Here is a 23991-nt window from a genome sequence, read left to right as displayed (position 1 = left end):
TACTGCTCGTTCAGAGGAAAAAGACCTGTCACATCTAAGAACAGCCTGGTCTGAACCCGGCACTGAACAGAATACAAATGTTTGCTTACGTAAACAAGAGGAATTCTATGAATCATTGTGGGGTTACAAGATGCAAGCACATCAGTCGAACCCGTGCTGGTTTCTGTGTAATTTCCCCTGCCCCCCACCAGTTGTGGTTAGCACCTTTCTGTGGCTAGAAGACTGGGTCTTTGATAAACCGGAACCAACTGGTTTCCTGTGTGACACGATGTGCTCCTGCACGTCAAGCTGAAAACCTCTGCAGTTATAAAGACAAGATCCATCTCTCTCGTTCGCGCAGAGCTGCAACTCCGCAAAACACTTCCATGAAATCGGAGGCAACAGAGAGGCCAGCATGAACTCACATCACTGATAAGTGTGAATCTGAGGATCCATGATGGCACCTTCAAAAGGGACAGATTTTCTACGGTGTTAAAATGATCATTGCTGTACAGTAAATTACCACTAAGCAACAAACCAAAAAACAAGCAAGTGGTAAGCAGGCAGAGTGGTAATCCACATTAAGACCTAACCAGGATCACAAATTGACACATGTCCATGTAAGTACCAGTGGACAACAGGTTCACCTCAGAATTGAAGCTTCCCAAGTTCTGTTCCCCATAAAAACGTACTTCTAGGAATTAGAAATCATATCCCATATAAACAAACTATACAGCCTTAAGTTCTAGTAATCTGTTTTGCAAAACAAAAAACACGGCACACTTCAAATACAAACTCGAACAAAAGTACTTGGCTACATGTTTGTTCAAAGCGTAGCTCACACTTCATTCTTTTACATTCAATGTGTGAGTACACCTGCATGTGGTGGAGACAGACAGCAGCAACTCATTGTGATGTTCTGATACATTATGACTTCAGTTTGGCAAGGACAACACTAGCAACAACTGACTGTTTAACAGTGGGTAGATATTTTATATTCTTGCCTTTTATCCTCAATCAAAAAAATCCATTTTTTTTTCCTTTTTTCACTACAACCGGAACATACAGAAAACAAAAAACCAAAGAACAAAGAAAGATGGGCTGATATGATACTGCTCAGATGCTGAGCGATTCTGAGAGCATATCAGCAAAAATGTGCCATCTCTAGTTATCTTCGCAAATCACTTGCACTAATTCCCACTGACTCTCCAAGGGCAGGAACACCACCGACTGACCACATTATCCCCTAATGTCCAGATTGAGCAAAGAACTAATCACAGGCAAACCGTGAAACTGAAGGCATTGAAACCAGCAATCAATGAAAAACCTAGGAAGAATCAGTTTGTAAAAAACTACAGCAAATTCATGTAGTGCCAAATGTCTCAGGGTATGTTCCTGCCTTGAGCCCTGTGCTTTTATGGATGGAGCCTAACAGGATTAAGCAGCTTTCCAATTGATGGATAATGCTGTGAACATTATATATACTGAGAAATAATGTCCCAAGTGCTGTTTACAGTGTAGCATTAACTTGACACATTTCCCCCCCATTTTAGAGCACCTGTGAAAGGAACTCAGACACTTAGAAATTGTTACTATATTCATATGTAAGTAATTTTTGATAAAAGGTGAATGCAGAAAAGTTAAGGGCATTTAACACTTCATGGCCTGTCAGAACTTGCAAGTCCTGCCAGCATAAAAGATCTATGAGCTCTGGATCGGGGCTTTAAGGAGGAGGAAATGAAGATTTTCTGTGGGCAGTGACAGTAGACGGCAGAAAACATCATCTATCAGAGTCCAGTATAGGTGCTGGAGCAGTTTGGCCTTCTTTTGTTGCATGGTTAGGGGATTCATATATACTCAAAACCATGACCCTATTAATGTTTTGCCTGAACAGCTTTTAACATTTGTGTGTTGTATTAGTGGCATGCAATTGTGACAAATCTATTACTGGTTTCCAGATTCTACTGTCACCTTGCTATTGCTCCTTCAAGGCATAAAGAAAAGCTGGTGATCTCCCCAATCATATTCCACTGACAACACTGGACTACTGTGAAACAGAAGGCTCAGAACTATTTGCCTCATGGTATTTTACCGCTGTTTCATCCCCTAGAGCCTTGCGGCTCTCCTGCGTTCCCATGAAGACAAGCTTAAGGAATCCCCAACGCAGATTAAAATGATGCCTTGAACTCGTAACGTGTAACTGAAGAACCGCAGCAGATTACCTGAAAGAATGAACTGACAATTATCTAGAAGAGGAAGAAAACGATCCGTGGACTGACCTGCACTAATTCCTGAAAAGAGAACCGTGCCTCACAATGACTGGAACTACCACAATGAACGCAAAATACACCTCAGAGAGCTTATCAGATTAATACAGTTCCACAGTACACTCCCTTGAAAATCAAATTAGAAATCCAATGTCTTATTGACTATTAGCCTGCAGTAAAGAGAAACCAGCAACAAGCAGGACAAACTGCATAAGGAAAGCAGTGAGAAAAGGATGACAGCCAACAGAGTAAAGTACAGAAGGGAGAGAGATCAATTCTAACAATTCCTGAGTTTTATCAAATGTTAAACTTCTGAATGTCAGCAGATGCATTAACACTGTGAATTAAGCACAAAAAAACAAATTGTTCTCATAGTTGTCAACTTAAAATGCTACAACACAATCTGTCAAAAGATACTTTTGTTAAACGGCCTTCCTGTTCAATGAATAATTTTACTTGGCTCTACTTCAAATTGCCAATTAACCCCAGAGACATTTTAGACAAAGCAGGTTCAGAATACGGATCCAAATCGGTAGAGATACACTTAACTACCTTTCCCTCTGCGTACGACAGAATTACATTATGCTTAGTAATGAATCGTGTCACCTCCCCAGCATGTCGACTAGTCTCACGTGCCCTGTGCCGGGTTCATGGCTTACATCTCATCTATACGCTCCAGTCAGGGTCATCAAAAGCCAGGCACTCACCTTATTCATGGCGCCAGCTTGCTGCGCATTCATGGCTGGGAGCCCGCCGAGCTGGGGCGCCCCCTGGGTCAGAGTCTCCGCCAGCACACTGCCCGCGCCGCTCGTCCCTCCGCCGCCCCCCGCGGCTCCCGGCAAGCCCTGGCCGGAGTACTGCAAACCAGCTGCCCCCCGGCCTCGGCCCACGGACCCCAGCGAGCCGTTCATCACCTGGCCCTGCGGCTGGGAGTTCTGGTTCAGGAGCCCGTGGGCCTGGGTGCTGTTCAGCATGGCCTGGTTGAAGCCGGCGTTCATGCCCATCCCCGCGCCGCTCGGGTTGGGGGGGGCGGCCCCCTGCTTCTGGGCCTGGGAGGGAACGTTGGTGGAGCCGCCGGATACTTGCAGGCCCTGGTTCAGGGGGCTCTTGCCTAACGCGCCCAAGCCCCCCAGCCCCCCGGCGGCACCCTGCTGGCTGCCCATGCCTGGCTGGGGGCTACCCGAGTTGATTCCTGCATTAAGGCTGGGGCTGCTCCCAGCCCGCAGGAGCTCAGACAGCTGCTTGTGCTTGGAGGCTGCGTCCTGGACCATGCTCCCTATCCCAGAGCCGCCGTTGGAGGGCATGCTCCCAAGCGTCATGTCCCCTCCATTGGGAATCAGTTCGTCTGGAAGGTCGTTCTCCAGGTCAAAGAGCGATCCCAAGTCTACTAGGAAAGAGAAAACAAAGAGAGAGAAAAATCAGTTTGCTTATAAATTGTATGAAAGTTGTGCATCTACCTTAACGATCTCATATAAGCGAAATGTATTCTTTCTTAGACGTCACTAACAGAAAGGTGCACAGCAGCACAGCAAGAAGGTATGGCTTCAGCTGTTCTATTGCTCCACCTGAAGCATCCAACATGGCACAGGTGTCAGATAAGCCTATAACATGTCCAAAAACTCAATTCAGAGACAAATACCACTCATCGCGAAACACGACTAAGACCAAATAATAAAAATCTATTGTATAGTAAATACAAAGACAAAAAGGTGTTTGGGAGCGTTACTGAGAAGTTAGGTGCAAGCAGCAATCTCAATGCAGGTTAAGAAAGTCAGACCCACCTACAGGGTGCGGAATTAAGCAAGGACTCAGCTCTAAATATTGGAGACAGAGGGTTGTTAGTGTCAGAGGTGAGCTTGGTTGCCCTAATCCCTCACAGACATTTGTCAGAAACCCCCCAGAGAACTCTGCTACCACTGCTTTCCACCATGATCAATACCGACAAACATTCTTTAAACAAATGCCTGTTTAAAAATGACTTCACTTTCAAAATTGAGTTACTGACATATTAAATATGGAACTAAATGCACCTTACCAGAGGTACAAGACATACAATAGAGCACAAATACAACTTCATTGAACAGTGAGAATCTAACACTTTTTATATATGCCTACAGTATAGTATGGCCTAAAACCGCAACCTGAAGAGATGGCTTCTTACCGTTACTGAAGTAACAGTATATTTTATAACCACATTCTTAAATTGAACTTTCTGCTTATCAGAGTAGTTTCAAATCTGACCATGCAACATCGCAAAAGGAATGCATTAAACAATTAGTATTCACATTTGTTGCAAACCTAACTATTTGCAAGCTTACAGGAATGAATGTGTGATCAGGGTTTGTATCAAATGGTCAAAAAAAAACAAAGGGCGGCAAACCAGAAGAACTTCATGATTCACTTTTTTCATACATGCCTCAATTTCACATCACATCAGGGGGACCCAGATTCAAAACGGAAAACCACATTTAGAAAAGAATCTAAAACCAATTTTCACCAGATCTGTTTTGAATGGTATTTTATGTACTGTGGGAGAAGTATGAGGTGAAATACACTGCTCCACATGAAGAAGCGTGCTTGCTCTGAGCAATCCCAGGGACTTGCAGCTGTGAGCTGCCGCCGCTGTACCGGTGTTCAGGCCAGTTAGAGCAGTGTAAACATCTGACCGCAGAGCGCAGCTCAACCTCCAGCGCACTGGGGGCCCTTCAACAGCAGCCGCCGTCCACACCACGCAAATCAATGAACCTGATCGAACCCTGCTACTGTTAAACCACATATCACAGCCGCTCAACGACACAACCCCATCATGGAAAGGTACGGCAGAGTTTCAAAACCATACTTCCCTTCGAGTTCGCAGCAAAAGCATTTCGCCGTCTGCGCATTTCACTCTCGCTCGCCGACCCCGCCGGAGTATAATTCTCTGAATGGCAGACGGCGAGATCGCTGCCAAGTCTTGTGCTAATGCCCCAGCCTTGGGATGCTGCCAAACGCAAAGTATTGTTTTGGTTTCAGAGCACCGCAGACCTAAGTTCTAGCTGAAGCTGAATAGCCTCTCGCTGCTCGACATCCAATTCCTGTGCCTGCTAAAAATATCTGTCTCTCTCGAATGGTTTCCTAAGCCATTACAAATTCAAACAGAGAAACTCCCAGTGTGGTCAACTCGCCTATGGCCCACCACAATGAGTATTACTGCGTTTCAACTGAACGCCAGCAAGTAACAGTTTTAAAGGATTATATGAACTTTAGATTCTATGCGAAAACGGTGAAACACGCACAATCATTAATGAAACATTCTCATTCACGTTATTGCTGCTATGTGTACTGGGTGATGAAATAAAATCACATTAGTTACAACGTGTCTCATTCAGGCCTACAAACAAAAGATGTGCGTTTGTGTACGTACGCAAGTTAATCAGAGGGAGAAGCAATGCTTTTGCTCAGGCATTCAATTTTTGCTCTTCTATACAAAATAATCAAGGTTAAAAGGGAAAAAAAAACATGTATATGCTTTCAGTTGTAGAGTAGCATGGTGGAGGACAGCAAAACTGAAATGACAGTCAGGGATCATGCTCTAACATTAGCTGCTGGTCAGAGCTGCAAACTGTAGGTTTAATTTTAAGGACATTAACAGTATAGTCCACCACTGCTAAGACTAAGATCCACTCTAAGCAGTGGTGTACTTAAGTTTTTTTCTTTGTATTTGGACATTCCTGAATATGACCTATTCCAATATGCGTTAGCTTTTTAAAAGTAGTAATGCGCTCAGTTACTTGTTACTCTTAGATGGGTCCCTCTGTCCACACGGTGTATACTATTCCCGCTGTGCTAGCCAGGACCCTGTTTACATTTCATGCAAATTTATCACATCACATTTACTTTCTCTTCTGCAGTGGCTCACAAGGATCCCCAAGGAGAAGATGCACCATATCAGTGACACAAACACCGCACCAAGACTGATCTTTGTCAACTGGAACTTCTCACAGACACTAAGCAGTGCATTTTGTTCAGATGTAGGCATAAAAATATTCCTTTGAATATTCAAACGCATTTCCTAAAAGAAAACCGGCATGCCAGTTAAACCATGTTCCAGAATTGAAGAGAATGATTTTACACCTGCACCCAAAAAAATTCAATGGTACAGCCATTGAAAAACACTAAGGTTAAGTGGAACAAGGGAGATGCAAGATGACTCTTTTGGAAGGAGACTTCACAAGCGTGATTTCAGGAAGCCTTCCTGACACTGCTGAAACTGAACGTGGTGGAAGCACAGCGGAACGTGTCTCAGCACTACAAAGCCACAACAGCACGCGACTGCAAACGCCAAATATATCACATTGCCAAACATAAGCACAGAGCTACGGCTATGCTTTAATGTACCCAAACCGCTGCCCGAGAACAGCGTTTATCTGACTGGAGAAAAGGGAAATCACTGTCAATGCGGTCAGATAACGCACTGCTGGAGATCGCAGAGTGGCATCGGCTCTTCCTGCAACGCGAGAGTATCGGGTTTCAGTCAATTACTGGAGCCGGAGGCTTGATCCGCTCTCCGGCACAGGAGCGCGCTCACTGCAGAAGAGAACCCCTGTCAGCGCTGAGAAAACAGCCGGGATAACACACAGACCTTTTCACTTTTCACCATCTGCTCAGAACAGAACAGGGCGGCCAGAAAAATTACTCAACCCTATTGTCACGATTCTGTGTCCAACAGCTTCAAAGCAAACAGACTCCTGGTATAAATGAAGGAAAGGGGAATACAATTTTCTCTAAAATTCTATTTTTTGCATAATGATCTTCAGTGAACTACTATATTAAGATGAACTAAAAACATCTATACAATCTTAACTAGCATCCCAAACAATCCATGCTAAACTGCCCAATTTTCAAAAGGTCTATACAATCCCCCCAACCCTTTAGGGAGACGTCGGGATTCAAGAGAATTAAGAATTCTTTCTTCTTTGTTTACAACAGGGCTTTTAGCTCCCCATAAACAGAGCTATGGAGATTCTAATTACATGACACAGCTAATAGATAGAAGCAAATTCCTGCAGAACGATATCTGCACCTGGGGGTTTGCAGTCATATTCTGTTGTGTTGCATGTAGAAAATCCATTCAGCCTTATAAAGTAGAAGGGACAGCAAGGTCTTGGCAATGAAAATGAAAAAAGTACTCGATACAGGTGACATTCCACATTTAGGAACTATAATAAATGCAGCTTTCATGAAGATCTCTCTCATTAATGAAGATACAAAGATGATGTTGGCAAGGACAGCAGATATTAAGATGGATGATAAGCCCAAACACGCCTCCTCCAAACTCACCAGAGCTGAGGTCCAGTCAGGATCCTGCTCTTCACAGACACTCCTGACGGGACGACGCACACACAACACGTGAGCAGCACCAATGAAATGCGCAACCCCCCATGTTACATGACAACTGAACACGCTTGCTTCTGGACTAAATCAACCTTTCAAATCGTTTCTCTACTACTGTTGCTTGATTTTAAACTTAATGGGAATTTATTTCAACGTATCACAAAAGGTATGAGTGTGGGGCATCAGAAACCATTGAGGAAAGCGCTTTCAAATTTAGATTCGATAACGTTTTGTTCCCACTTTTGATCAGACCGAGTCCGTTTTGGGATAGACTTGTTCTGCAATACAAACAGTGCTGCTTGAGTAAGTCATCTAGAGAGCCATGATTAAATGATGCATGTCTGTTGGAGATAACCTGTTTATTCTAAGTAACATGAAATTCTGTGATAACTACAAAAGGGGAGAAAATTAGTCACAACTAGGTCTTGTATTTTTTTGGGCTAAATGTAAACATGGAAGGGACTCTTTGTTCATTTTTTTCCCCCAAAAGTTTAAGATCTGACAGAAATATCCCTAGACATAAACGTTAATGTTGCAGTTTCTGTTATTAGAATTATTTGCTTTGACCATCAGCAATACCACTGGGTATTTCCATTCTAGTGCATTAAAAAAGTCAGGAGGTTTCAAATACCTTTATGACTTTTCTGTCCAAATCAAAGCAAAGCCTTTTACAAAAGCTATGTAAGCTTAATGCACAAAAAGATAGTATTGCCCTATGAGAAGACATAAAAACCTACAACTGTGTGAATTAATGCTTTCTCAAAATGAAAGGTATAGCTCTTCTGCAGTGATCACTGGTTATAAATAGTATTTGGGAGTGACTCAAAAGTCACATCAACATGTAAAGGATTTACCCACTGCTCAATGAAGCTTCATCACAGTCAGGAAAACTCATTAAAACTCCCATCTTAAAAGGCACAGTTTACAACAATCAACAATTTGGAGCTCATTCAGCTTAGCCCCCATCTTTAACCCCGTCATTTCAGGCTGCACCACAGTTTGCTGGTTTATTCCAACACGTTCAAAGCACACAAACCATCAAAATACATCTCCATGCAGGCACAGCAAACCATAGAATAAGGTCATCACAGTGTGATGTACGCTCTGTGTGCTTAGTTTGTACTAGTACCAGCAGGAAAAGAAGAGCGCTTCTTCAATAAGTCACTAACTTTTGCTTTCCACTATGCATTTTCCACTGTACAAGAAGCAGGACTCCATGCAAAGGGAGTCTCCAGCCCTAGGAAGTTTCCAACACTCAGCACACAGAATGGATAAGGCCAGTGTGTGTATTCCAAGTGGGAGGAGGGGCAGTGACCAGCACTAAGAACTCTTATGAGAGGGGAACAGCATGTAGATCTCAATGAGAATCAACTCTTGATGTCATCCTAATGACAGAACCAGGCCAGGTTAATGGTTATCCTCCACTCCACCATTTACAAAAGCCTGAAAAGGCTCCCTTTTAGTAAAGACACCACCTCATCAGTCAGTCATTCTTAGTCTGGCAGCATCTCAGACAAACCTGCTACATCCCATACAACCCATCTGTTCCAACAGTTCCTATCAAAACTGTTAAACAATCTAATGCACTAATTAATCATTTCACCCACTAATGTACTTTCCAGATGAAAATGGAGATGAACAGTTACAGGGATTTGATTTTTCTGTAGTCAGTATCAACAGAAACTTGCAAGTGCAGTAAACCACCAAATTACCAAAGTGTTTATGCAGGGTTGGGCATAAGGTTCTCTGTGAAAATCACAAGTTAGTAGTGTGTGGCCACTTCTGAAAGCAACACAACCTGATCAATGCAGCGTCATGCAGCCATCAGATCTCTTGTAGTGGTTGTTGCAGATAGTTCTGTGGTTGTGATGTTTTTTGCTGGGTTAGAAATTGCTGGCTGTGGTGAACGACAGTGTGCATAGTCAAGTCTCTAACGTTCCAATTGTACAGAAAATGTTCTTCGGTCTATTAACTCTCACTAATTACAGTGATTAAGAACCAATCAAAATGACACCAGAACATTTAATCTACAAAATCCATATAATACATAGTAAAGACATACATGATTTCACATTTACTAGGTTTACAACATTAGTAAAAGTCAAGAATCATACAATCCTTACAAGTAAATGTCAACTTTGTGATGAAAACAGCAATAAATCAACCATGCCAACAGACAGGCAACCTATGTGGCAACAGTTCACTACCATTCCTACAGGACCTATGTAATCATGAGATGCGTTATTAGAGCCACTTTGAGATTGTCTATTCTTGACTTGTTCCGACTAATTTCTTCTTCTGTATGAAAAAATACTGGGCAGCTGGACTGAAAATCTGGAGATTGACTTGACCAGTCTAATGTTGCCCATTTCTTCTTCTGCTTTTAAATTCTTTACGTTCCCTGGTTGTTATGCTGCACGGTGCAGCACCTCCCAGTAAGGAAGAACTTTCCTCTACATAAGCAGATGAAAATGTTTCTGCACACCTCAGAATTTACTGTATTACATTCATAATTCACATCAACAGAATTCTCAGCAACTTCCATTTAATTTCTATGAGCACATACTAAAACACTGCAAATTTCTGCTTTGACAAATTTGAAAGGCAAGTAATCTTCTCCTGCACCAGAAAAGCACAAATTTAGCAAGAAGAAGCTGAAGGGCAGCTACCAACACTGACAGCCAACTGTAACGTATGGCTTATCACAGCAACAGAAAAGACTAGCAAGTAAATCTTGTTAAACCTAGTGGGGTAAAAAACTGTCCACCGGAAGATAAACTAAGAAAATGCAATAATAAATGATCAGACATTAACATGAAATGAAATCAGAGGAAGGAAAACAGTGTCAACTGTGAACTGAAACCACAGGTATTTACAGGAGTGCTAACAGTGCACTTGCCCAGCACTTCATAGTAAAGCAAGTCCAGTTTTCAAAGGAAACAGCAGGTGTTTATGGATCTGGCATGTTCCTGATCTATTAGCTATGCACAGTGTTCATTCTGCAAAAAAAAAAAACAATGCACTTAAACTGAACAAATGCACTAGTTGGATATACTACGGTTTCCAAACCAACCTGGCCTTACTTATGTACTAACAGAAAATCGTCTAACCAATGAAAAAAGCACTTTTGTATCAAACAATTTCAAATAAAGAGTGACCCTAGAGTTTGATCCACTTAGAGCAAAGTCCATTTGTTTTTGTTGTTCATGGTTTGCTGCTTAAAAAAAAATGAACTTCAGATGCATATTCAAGTAAGAAATGCCACTAAGAGGAAGTAATGGAAACAGGAATATGATCAGTAGTAAAACTGAACACATAATATGTCTAGCAGTAAATGCCCATCGTGCACTATCTGCAGACCGATCGGGGCTGGGCGTCCGAGTCTGGATTTCACCTGCAACAGCTGCCTCTGCCGTCACGCTTGAGCCACACTACAGACTCCAGTCCAAAGCACCTAGAGAGCTTTGGAAAAGCTTCCCTTTTATTTTGTTCTATTCAGCAGCAGCACCATCTGAGCAAGGCTCCTGTGATCGTTGGATGCTTCAACCTACTGGAGTATAAAGAAACAAAGGTGGAAGACTCCTAAGCAATGTTATATAGTAGACTACATGGAAAAGGGTTTTTTTCGGCAGAGCCAGATCTTCTTCACCAAACTGCATTGTCATCCCAGTTTCTAAGATTTAAGGGTTTAATATTTCAAATCTGGAATAACATGGACACAGGGGCTCTAGACTAATAACTGGGATGCTGCTGGGGTCTAGCTCTACTGCTCCAGTAAATAAGCGCAGCTGTATAAAAATGAGTACAAATGTAGGCAGTTTTGGATCAGTGCAGATCTTTCTACCTATGTGAGTTTCTGCATTAACAAAAATATTATTGTGCACAGCTACAGAAAATCTATAGCATGGTATTCTTCACTAAGTAAGATTTAGAGCATCTGAAGCACGCTTTTCTGTTACTCTTGCTTAACACAATCTCTACTAATTTAATACATGTGGTACCTGACCTAGATCTCCACCTGCCTGCCCAGTTATTTGCTTTTTAGTATACTTTGATTTTCATTTCCATCAAATAAGATCATGCACATTCAGCTAAACACTTTCCACTTCTAGTGTCTAATGGACTACCAGTTGATTCCAAGCTCAGGAATAGCTGGAATAGGATATACCCTAGCTTCAAACTTTGCTGTAGAAAAAAAATACTTTTCCACTTCCACTGCTACTGAAATTTCCTGGTGTTACGTTTTATACCAAAGCTGAACATTGTTTTGTCTATCCTGCCAATCTGAAACTTAGCTTTCAAAGAACCTTCCAGTGTGCCAAAAGTCCCATCTTGAACATCACATTCAGCAGAGCAGCATGTGTTCAACAAGGAGTTTAAAGAGAGTATGTACAGTAAAAAACACATGACGTCTGGCAGCACTAAAGACAACTAATGTTTTATGACCTGGCTCTGTTACTTGCATTCAAACAAAGATCTGATTTAAGCGTTTGAAAATGTTCTGAATATTAGAATATGGGAACATGCAAAGGAAATAAACTCATTTCCTTTTTCAAGCTCATTACCTTTTTCTTTCATTCATTTAAAGGTTAACAACTGCTATGCAAAGCAATAGATTCCTTGTTTTTACATATTTGCTTCAATATCTACTATAAATCCTTTAACACAGTGAGATTTTAGGTGAACCAGCTACAAAATGCGTGACATGTTTTCTCATTCATTTAATATGGGCAAAATCATTATGCAATGAATGGAATCAAAGCCTTCGGGTTACAGTTCGAAATCTTAATAAAAGAACAGTATCTCAATGGCAAGGGCTTACAATTAAAATATTACTCCGATACGAGTGTTCAAAGACTAACAGAAATATTAAGTATCATTCATAAAATTCTTGTGCATAAAGTTGTTAATTTGTCACATTGAAAGCAACATTTCTTCCACAGAATCCTACAGAATGCTGGCATAAACTTGAAAAGGGATCTTACCCAACACACAAGCAACCGCGGTCTCTAAAAACAGTGGAAGGATGTACAAATGAGTGCTGATTCGGAGGTTACAACAATAAAACAAATGATCCTTTGGCTTTTACTGTGCTTTTAACAGCATTCCTAAACTCCAAAAAAAACATAACAGTCAAGTCAGCAGGGTGAGGCAACCAGATTTTCAGTACAATACAACAAGGACTCCACTCCAGTGAAATTATTACATTTCCCTTATATGGGAAAGTTGTAATTATTAGTTCGAAATTCAATTTGTTTTCTTTTCAAGGCATAACAGGCTGCATAGGTCATTAAAGCTTATCTTAATGATTCCAATCTCCACTCCCCCTCGACCAAAAATGTCAGGTTTGGATTGATAACCCAGAGATAACTGAAGAATATGTCTGGTAACAGTCCAAGGTTAAACCACCTAGCAATCAATCAAAATAAAGCTAAAAGTTAGAAAGCGTGCAGGTATTTGAATACTTCCATACAAATGGAGCTGGAAAAACAAAGAAACTCACCTCTTTGCTGATATAGTAAAAAGGTTCATTCACAGCAAGGTAAGCAATGACAAAACTATCATGCATGATGTTCCCAGTTTGGGCACCTCAAAGTAAAAAAAGATACTCTGAGCAAGAAAAACTCCAGAAGACATTAAGATTAATCCTAGACCCCTGACATAAAAAACACAAACCAGTTAAGAAAACATATGTGAAAATGAAAAACAGGAACCCCAGACTGAAGAACATTAAATCCCAGAGATAACCAAACTGATCCCAAAAGGATTGGTCCAATACATGAAGAATATAGTTCAGACAAAAAAAGTGCAAATTGCTTCACTCGTGCATCGCCCACCATACTGCCACATTTTTGTCTTTTCATTTTCTGATCTTATATACGTTGACATCAGTGGCCTGTGACTCAACTCCTGAAGCTCTTGCGATAAGCAATAATCAGACTCGTGTCTTCGCCATGCCTGTAGTGTTAGCAGTGCATTAGCAATAGAGTCCAAACAGAATATGAAAAAATAGCAATCTACAGATCAGCAGCATACCAATACTAGACATCTGGTTAAATTTAAAAACAGCTAATACATTAGTGTGATAAAAACATCTTATCGTAAAAGTTCCTTAGCCTCCTGAAAACCAGATTGTTTTATAAAGAGCTATTACTCATGTTTCACATTTATTTTTTATTTTAGAGAAGGACTATAGAACAATAAAACTGAACTTTATATGCAATGAGCTTTTGGAGACATTATTGCAACTTATCAAAAAATTACTATCCTGTAACTCATCTTTTCCTGCATTAGATGAAGCATTAGGATTATGTTGCATCTTTAAACGGACTTTGTCGATGAATTCATTCACAAAAACACAACGCCTAAATCTTCACACTATAGAGACAGCAGGTCCCAAGGCACTTGTAATTTGTGCTTCACATGAGGCATGTGCATAGTGACAGTGGATAAGAAATCCTTGATGGAAACAGGAAATCTTGGTATTATCTTGTGTGCCTCACAAATATATTTTTGTACCAACTGCGTGACACTAGTTAAGACTTGAAACACTGATAGATGCCTTCATGTCCTCAACATGAGAATACTGTAACACGTTACCGTACTGGGGAATCTTCCAAGGCAATAAACTGGCTTACATATGTGGGGAATTCCGCAGCTTTTTTGTTAAGACTACTCTGCTTTAGCACTTAAGTACTGTGCTCTACGCATTGCAATGGATCTACGCCAGATTTGGACTGGCATGTAAGGTCTTTCTGCTCACATACAAGGCACATGGTCTAGTTCCAGGTTATCATAAGGGTTTAATATGAGATGATATCTCGTTTACAAGACAAAAGGTAAAAGATTCGCATTGCATCTTAAGAATATAATGTCACTTGCTAACATTGCAAAAAACAAATCCAGTGGAATCACGACCCTAGTGGCAGACTGGGTCCATCTTGATTGATTGAACCCCTTGGAACCCCCATGTTTATAATTCACCAATTAAAAAAATAGCACCTAAAAGAAAATTTAGCCTCTCAAAAAAATCATGAAAGATTGTGAACAATCTGAGTACACCACTGGGGTGCTATGGATTCAAACGCATCACTGACACCCCTGTGTCAATCGGCATCTCGTTTCCAGCAGGGAAGATGCTTGTGTCTGCTGTGAAACCGAGACGAGAGCTGTGATGTACTCCTACAATCCAAACTGTGACTGTTTCCAAACAGCATTAAAGGAGCGGCTCTGCTACAGAAGGTTTTATAAGTTTAAAACTACACCAGCCAATACAGTTTTAGCATACACCTGTGACAATCTTTTACAAAACCACCCAGTGCTTTTAGCTCTAAACCACAATGGATCTTTTTTCAATAGAAGAGAACAATTCAGCGACTACAAAATCTGAAAATCATTTATAGTAAGTGAACCAGGAACCTGAAACATTTATACCAATTAGTTTCCTGCATGTTTTTTTAAAGCCTTTAAAGGCAGGTACAAGCTAACTTGTCACTGAAGATAAAAGTAGTCTTGCGACGTACAGCATAGTGCCCAGTTCCAACATTCATGGTGTGATACATCCCTGAGGAGGAACTGTGACAGCTTCATTTGTCTGACAAGCTCATTTTTTTGCAGGAGAAAGAAAGCAAATAGGATATGATCCTTGATGCAAATGCTTTAGTTCTGGTTGCTAAGGCTGCATATTTATTTATTGCAACAATTCCTGAAACTTGAGAATCACTGAAAAAAAATCTTGCAACATCAACTCTAAAAATGTCATTTATAATTAAAACATGTCAAATATGATTTTAATCACACTGACAAGTTCCTTTTGTCAATTAAGCAAGTAATAAGAAAAATACAAGGCCCACACCTGGCTAGAAACCCTCTTCTGTCCATGATTCCATAAGAATTCAAATTTACTGAAGATCAAAAACACATGCACGTTCTCTTTAAATAGGACAGTATAAAACTGTTTATCTAAGAAAGGCATGTGCTTTCAGGGGGGTTTCTTCTGGCTTTTCAAACGTGGACTATGGATGTCCCAAAGGTTACTCCTCTGTAACGCCAGACTAAGAAATAGAATTAACACTTTGAAAGAGAGCACCACAATGAGACAAACATGAGGGATGTTTTTAGGCATTAATTCTCTGCCTTCCTTGACTGCTAAGAGTGGTTGATAGATGTAACCATTGGTTAAGTATATGGTACGTATTCAAGATAATAAGAAGATGCAACAAGAACAGATATCTTTAACATACCCCATTTACATACACAACTCAAATTTCTCCTCTCTGATTTCTGCCATCAAGGACTTGCCAGAATGCCATCACACAATGTATTGCAAAGGGTTTATATAATAATAATAATAATCATCATCATCGCTTACTCTTATGTAAGCTTACTGCTTACACTTATATTGGACTCCCCTCCACCACCACCAATGTGCAGCATCCACCTATATGCTCTTTGGCACTACTGACAGCCCATTAATGTAGGCACTGAGGCACCAGGAGGTCTCACTTCTACAGCCTTGTTTATCACACTCATTCAGTGTAAAATGCTTTAAAACTACAAACTCTCCATTTATATGGATAATTATGTTCAGTTAGTAAGCCACTAATAAGTGTATTTTGAATCATACCAGACCTCATATCTTTAACACTACAGCACTACAGAAACAAGCCATATTTTTTCAAAAATGCATGCAAGAACCCCTAACCCAGCCGAGCAGTTAATTCATTTTTAACATTTTACCTAGCAGAAGAGAATATAGCTCAGAGTACATTTGCAGGCCTTTCTCTGTGCTCTCATGGATCTTTCTTACAGTGCAGCTTTGCATAGTGTGCATCAAAATAAACTATCTCTCTATATGCACAGTGTATAAGCTTTTAGACAAAGCATCATTTTTGGATGCTGATTAAGCTCTTTTGAGCATCATAATGATTGACCGTTCATGACTGACTGTGGTACACTTGAGTGATTTTGTTGAACAAGCACTAAATTACACCATTCGTGGGAGCACCAGACTCCAAAAGGGACCGTCACCCACCATCAAGAGAAACGAACCCCCAGCTAAACCAGTACACCGGCTCACTTTCCGAAGCGGTCAGGGACAACAGCTCTAAAAACCAGACATTACGATGCAAACAATCCATCCGAGTTAGACCACTATCTGGGAAAACTCCAGTCACGAGCCCTCACCAGGACATCGTCATGCTCCATCTCCAGGATCGCTCGCAGGTCGAGCAATCCAATGCAGGTTGCACTAACTGGCGAGCCAGTGCTCCTCCCGGGAGGGTGCAGCCCAATGCAGCCGGACACTGTGTTGTAGCACCACCTCAGGGGGGACTCTCCCGCTGTGGAGCCAAGTCTTCAGCAATGAATCAAAGTTTAGTGAAGACCGCGCCAAAGCATATCTACAGAATGTGGCTCAGACATGCAGAATGACTGGCACATACAACAGTGAGTCTATCAATGGGGACGGCTACATGGGATGGTCTATATTGACAAGACAGAACTCTTCCTGTAGTGACTGATGGCACTGACACAGATTGACGGCACTATGCTAAACTGATTAAAGTCCTGGGACATCAATTACCGCCATTCCTGCAGGCCCGTCATGACACAAAAACTTCCCATCTGCTCGCACTCCTCGTGGTGCTTGTGTAACAGTGACTTTCTTGCAACATGAGAATGACAGTTATGTCGTAAACCCCTTGATATTTTGTGGGATGAGCTAGGACCACACGTAGCATGTAGGACCTGCAGACAGGATCTTTTACACAGCTCAACAGGACAAAATCCCAGCAACACCTGTGGTGCAAAGCAATATGTTGCAATACAAGCTGTAAATCTGAATTAAAAATTCATGTTAAAAAAATGTTACAACACCACAAGGAATTGTTTTGTTTTCTTAATCTAGGCATCACTGAGTAAACAAAATGTAAAAAAGCAGTTTGTTTAAATAATCACTTTACATCTTCTAATTTTGTTTTAATTTAGCTTTTATAGACATTATCCATACCAGCATTAATACAAAACTAAATAGTGCAGCATGCGTTTGTTTATTCATACTAAACATGCATGCTCTGTCGGAGAAACGGAGATTCACAAGTTTTGTTCATGTAAACATCAGTACACACAACAGGTCACATTAATGCATACAACAGATCCTTAAAATATCAAGCCCCAAGTCCAGTTTTTCCAGTTCTGGTCAATACAGAAACAGGCATTTCAACTTCATTTTGAACTTAACGCAATGAAATAACCTGGACTTAACTGTTGTCAGTAGTAAAACAAATTGCAGGCTCACACACATCTGTCTAAAAAATATTTTGCATGACACTGATGACACACTACTTCAATCTGATGTAACCAAGGAAGACTAATCACTACATAATTAAGAACACAATTATCTCTGTGTAAAAGTTAAAATGTGTGAGGATGCACTGGTTCTAATCTTTCCACATTTAACATATTACAGAATACCAAACCAAATAAATCCGTAATAAAACATAGTGTAACCAAAAACATGTCTGCGGTTTTATCAAACACTGGTCAGTCACAGTACTATGATGGCAGTATTTTTTTAGACATCACTAGTAATATACTAAAAGAAGTTAGGATTCCATCTGCACACAGGGCACCTTGAGCTTCACACTAGCCTGGGCGTCTTAAAGATCAATCAGGGAGACAGATAAATCTGCTTCCAACAGACCACTGTTAAGGATGAGCCTGTATCCTGACATTAAGGAAAAACAAAGCTGCTCGACAGACCCCCAACCCCTTGTGCCGAGTACACCACTAGAGTTCCCAGAAATTAAACTGGCTTCCCACTTCTCTGAAAAAGGAAAAACACTAACAATCGATTGCCAAGACTCGTTCGCCACATGCGCATTATTACTTTTAGAGACTGCAGGAATCTTACTGAATCAAACACATCAGAATTACTTTGATAACGACTTTAATTTGCCATTTTGTTGGCAAAGCCATGATTCTATTGAAGTAGCATTACATTCTCTTCTGCTACTTAAATACATATAATATTCTGATCAAGACCTACAAATGAGAATTAGGCTCGGTACTTCAACTATTACAGATATGACTGAAGTGTTGAGTTAGGGAGGCTCCTGATTTCAACTACAGTGACATTAAGAGTAAGTTAATGCTGGAATACTATTTAGCAAGATTTGTTTTAGTACAATGCCTGGATGTGAGGACAGTGGGTCAATGCCCTTCCTACAAGATGCACAACTATGTGACTAACTTGAACAATTAAATTCCTAATTAAATATTTTAAAAAATATATAAGCTCTTTTGGAGATAGAGAATGACACTATAGTCACTGCTGCCATTAATATAATTCTGTTTGATACTTTACTCTGAAATGCCGCACCGGACATCCTTGGATGTGTCATGGTCATTAAAGCACTCAAGATCTTTCTTGTTTTGACATCCATCCCTTTAAAAGCAAGGCTGGACATCACAAGGCCTTCAATATAAAAGAGTTCTGATATATCTGTACAGGTTTGTCTTAAGAAAACTGACATTCCTCAAGAAACTTATGGTTGAGTTTTCATTACGAACAACTTCAACCCTTAATGACTTGTAAGGCCAGCAAGTGTCTGGGGAAGTGGGTTAAAGAAGGATAAAGCCCAGTATTCGAAGTCTCTACCACTTCAAGTGGAATTGCTGGTGGCTCATAAGAGGCAGATCTTGGAGCTCAAGAAGGTGTCAGGGATGTAAACTGGGGCTTTTCAAAACAACACGGTAACAGCATTTAGGACGACAGAAAATCTTTAAACTTCCCTCGAGTTGGCACAGTTGTTCTAGATTTACAGGAACACAAATGCCCATCACCCTGCCTGCATGCCTTGGATGTGTTGCTCTTCCATATTCCAACAGCAGTGCCAAAACGCCAAGGAAATTAAACTGAAAAAAGCAATTCGATATTGCCAATTAGGAAAAACAAGTGAATGATAAACCTGCTATTTAGAAGATAAATTGCTGATCTCATGGAGGAAATCTTCAGGAACATGGTAAAACCTTTCAAATACAGTAATAAAAGTTTTCAAAACAAAGAAGGCCATTTACGCTAGCTAGCTGGTCTGGTTTATAGTCGATAATTGATCTGAGGCACTTGTCCATCCATTTGTTGAAACTGACCAGATCAGTATCATTGTTAACAACAAGGCTGGGTAAGTGTGCTCCAGACTCCCACACACCCGTTCTGTCAAGGATTCCCTCCTCCAGTTCTTCATTCATTCCCACGGTCTCCTACAACGTGCTTCACTGTTGATTCGGAACAAGATGACAACGTCCACTTTGTCGATACCCGAGTCCCCTCATAGTGATCTGATCAAGTTTAGAAAGATTTAGCACTTTTAAGACAGTCTGGATATGTCAGAGAGTGACATTCCTTTGAACCCAGGAATTGTTCTGGTCTCTCTTCTCTGGACAGATACCACTAAAGCAAAATCTTTGTAATGTGATGATCAAAATAGAATTTTTAGAATATTTTGAGGTCTTACTAATGCATTGTACCTTTTTAACATAACCCTGATCTAAATACTATGCTTTTAACTATACATCCTAAAATTGTTAGCCTTTATTGCTTCTCCACTTTATAAGACTAAAATGTCACATTTACAGGAAGCATATTTGTTCTTGCCAAAAATAGTCTTTTAATTAAAACACATTAGGAGAAACACATTGCCCCCACAATTGCTGAAGTGGAACTACTGGCATAACAGTGATCTAACAAAGCTCTAGACATGCTTCCCTGTGCTGTTGAAAAAAGAATGACTGTACACATAAATACACGCAAAATTACAAATGAATCACTGCATAATTTAAAGACCTGTGCCCTCTGATAAGCTTAAAACCTACTATACATAAATACTAAATTAGCACATTTTGTGTGTACAAGAATGCTTTCTATTCAACAAACGTGCAGATTACAAAGCCAAAATGCTTGTTCATTACACTGATGAACTGACTGTGATAAGACAAATTCCTAATACAAGAAATTGTATATGGCCAATAAAGTGATCTTATCTTATCTGATGTTTTTTTCTTTCAAGTCTCCAATGCTTCCCTATTTCCAGGCTGTGAATTATCAAAAATTATACAGTTTAAATGTATGTGTGATTATTCCTTTGCCGACAGCGAGCAATCAAACACAAAGCAAGCGCCCCAGGGTATATTCTACATAGTACCAATATTTACAGCCTCTTAGTATAAATGTGTGAATTTCTGTGCGATTCATGGGCCTGCTTGCATACTAATTACACGCTTAACTCAAAACACAGGCAATAAGCAAAACTGCACCTCGCTTCTCCCAGATTACTATTGACGGCAAGCTTAAAACAGCAATGCTGAGTACACGTCAGGCTAAGGAGGAAAACGAGGTTTCAGAATTCCTCCCCATAGGACCAACACTAAGCAGATAAGACCCAAAGCCTTTAAAGCTGAACCTGTTTTAACAATAATTCAGTCTTTTCCCAAAGAACAGTACACCTTGGACCTTTATGTACTGTGCTCAAAATAATTTATTTGTTGTGTAATAACTGGAGTATATAATGCTTAAGACTAGGGCCCGGACCGAGTTAAGGTTAATTTTTTAAGTAAATGGATCATCATCAATGAGATCACAAACTTCAAAACCTGCTTAGGGCCAGGAGAGGACCCCAAGGCAAGAGAGACTGTCATTAGCCAAGGTAGCCGAACTCAAACGACTAAACCCGCGTGCTTTCAAAGAAGGCCAGTGTAATCCAGACCGATCGCCCCACCCCCATTCACAGCTCCAGATTTAATATTTGGCTTCCAAAACCAAGGTCACACTGAGGAAACGATCACTTTTCTAACACCATCTCAAACTGCCCCTGCAGAAGCTGTGATGTTAGAAGAGCATAACTCTTCTGTCCCCCGTGAACCACAGCCAAAATGGGGTTAGATGCACACCTTACCAGCTCACGAGTCCAAGTGTACGCATTCAAAGACATGAAAGAGCTGATTTTTACCAAGACAAAAACAGCATGGTCTCAGCATCTTAAATGTGAAGACGTGTCCGTGCCACCAGGTACAGTATTGTACATTGTTTTACACCAATGTGATCAGATTACACTGTAAAGCAAGAACTGGCTGCAGTTAAACAAATCCTACTTAATCCCTCCAGCACAGCCAAGTGAAGAAACAGAACAAGTCATGTCATTTCTCAAATGAAAAAACACAGATACAATCGCCACCTATAGAATTACAGAGAAGAATAGTAAACACTAGTAACTAGTGCACTTCATTGTCTTGAGAAGCAAATGTCATGCCCTTTTCATAATAAATCCACATCCAACGCAATTTAAACTACCGAGAGATTTTCTTCAAATGTGATAGTTCAGTCTCAAGAAAATTGAAACCAGATAAAAAGAAAGAAGGCTTACTTATTTTGTCAGGACCATGTCAATCTCTCAACTTTTTTTTCAGCCACTGACAAAATATGAATTCTCTCCCTTTTCTGGAGTTAATATCGTTTAACATAAAATCGTCATGGACATCACTGTGAATGGAGCCTATTTCTGTTGCAGGTTTTACTTCACCACACCTTGGTGGAACAGTAAAACGGACTGTAGGGATATTTCTGTTATTCTAAAGTTGAAAAGGGTCCCGATACAGTGAAAGTGTATTTTAAATAGGCCAAAACACGTTTTAACAACGCACTTGCTGGCACAAGGTAATGTTTAAAACCCAGAAAAGCCTCTCTTTGCTGGAGAGAAAACACAATTAACGCAAATGGGAACTCAGTTCAGTCACTCTTCTGCCATGGCCGCTCAATGAATATAACTGAATCAGACCTTAAGCCGTGAAAAACCTGCAAGTGTCGCTCTCCTAAACCCAGACTGACAGCAGGCGCTGGGCTTTAAATCCGACAAATGCCCCTTTAATTAGGGCGACAATGGACGGCTATAGTCCAAGCACAAGCTGTTAAAGTTCACTTTTAATGATTCCGATCCGACCAATCGCAGCAGCCCTCAAATTACAGCGCTCTCCTGCCTCCACGCCCACGTCAGCGTACACGCAGCCGAGATGCCAGCACCGTACCGGCGTGACTTTCCCCGGCACTGTTGCCCGTCGTGACCGGTAGGGATGGCGCACCGGTTGCCCGACTGCACAGCGAGGGTCCGCACACTTGTGGAAAGCTAACATGTGAGAGTTTCCACCCTCCCAGGCCGACAGATCTCCCTCCACACAGCCTGCAGGGGCACGCCAGGAGCGCCAGCGGAGCTCCTGTCTCCGGCCAGGAGCGCACGGCGTCACGCCCCCCTCCGCTTACAGGACACAAACCAAACCGTTTCGTTTTCCGAAAGCAGAACTGAGGGGATCCCCGAATTAAACAGTGTTTTGGCGATCAGATCGGGAGGAGGCGTGGAGGATCCACAAACCACACGCGGGACAGACTCCGCCGACCGACCGCCCAACCGTGTGCGACCCAGCCCGGAGTCCCGTCCACCACCACCGTTTCTCAAATCAGCCGTGTCAATCAGATCGATCAGTGGCTCAGCCGCTGACTGACAGGCGCAAGCCCTCCCCTCCAGCGCTACTCCCGATGCACGCTTCTCCCTGCCGGTGCCATAGCTGCTTCGCCTTGCAATGAAACACCACCTCCCGGGCAACAAACTCCGGCTCCGGCCAGGACCCGGGACCCAGCGCCAGGAGGCCCGGCCGCTTCGGCACCGGGGGAGGGGGGTGGACCGTTTCGGATACCGAGAGGGGGGGAAGAGCAATACAAGACGTCCCTCTTGTCATGCTCTTGCATGTACATCCTCGGCTTGTGAAGCGCAGGCTGCTGGCGCTGCCCAGGTGGTCCGCTGTCAACGCCACGGCTGCACCCAGGTCTCTTACGAAAGGCCACGATCTTGGCCAACATGAAAGGACAGGGAGCTGTCCAGCGAGTCCCCGCGGTTACTTAAATATTTTTTTGGGGAGGGGCAAGTATGAATTTTGACGCACGGCACCAGCCGGGCAGAGAGAAATCCTGCAACGCCGCCGACATCTCGCTGCCGCGCAGAGTCGACAACAAACACCACCACCACCACGGGGACTTTTCTCGATCAAACCTGGCTACGACCACCACCACATTCAACCGCACAACAAACAAACAAACAAAAAAAACGCATCTGAAACCGACACCTCAAATCGCGACGTCAGTCTGTTTTGCAGCCGACCACCACCGGCACGAAGCGGGGCATCAGAGGGTCGGTGGAGGAGACGGTGTGGGGGGGGGGGGGGGGCATGATCATTTTTTGGGATAGGGGAAAAAATCTCATAACGCCGAAAGGCACACCACCACCGCCTCCCCACCCACCCACCAACCAAGCACTGTCCCCTGCAGCCG

General features: G+C 41.8%; 1 protein-coding gene across 2 annotated transcripts in view; it reads right to left on the bottom strand.

Annotated features, from left to right (window-relative positions):
* LOC148818691 (CREB-binding protein-like) overlaps positions 1-23991 on the bottom strand; it is a 57496-nt gene that overhangs the window by 32361 nt on the left and 1144 nt on the right. The window contains exon 2 of one of the 2 annotated variants that reach the window (XM_088936287.1): positions 2954-3633. In XM_088936287.1, coding sequence (XP_088792413.1) covers positions 2954-3633 — 680 coding nt within the window. The remainder of the gene's footprint in view (positions 1-2953; positions 3634-23991) is intronic. The other variant, XM_088936288.1, reaches the window with a different exon arrangement.

The sequence above is a fragment of the Atractosteus spatula genome, chromosome 18 (assembly GCF_055471065.1).
Source record: "Atractosteus spatula isolate fAtrSpa1 chromosome 18, fAtrSpa1.hap1, whole genome shotgun sequence".
Taxonomy (NCBI): domain Eukaryota; kingdom Metazoa; phylum Chordata; class Actinopteri; order Semionotiformes; family Lepisosteidae; genus Atractosteus; species Atractosteus spatula.
The sequence above is the reverse complement of the archived record's forward strand: the minus strand, read 5'-3'. Positions and strand labels throughout refer to the sequence as shown.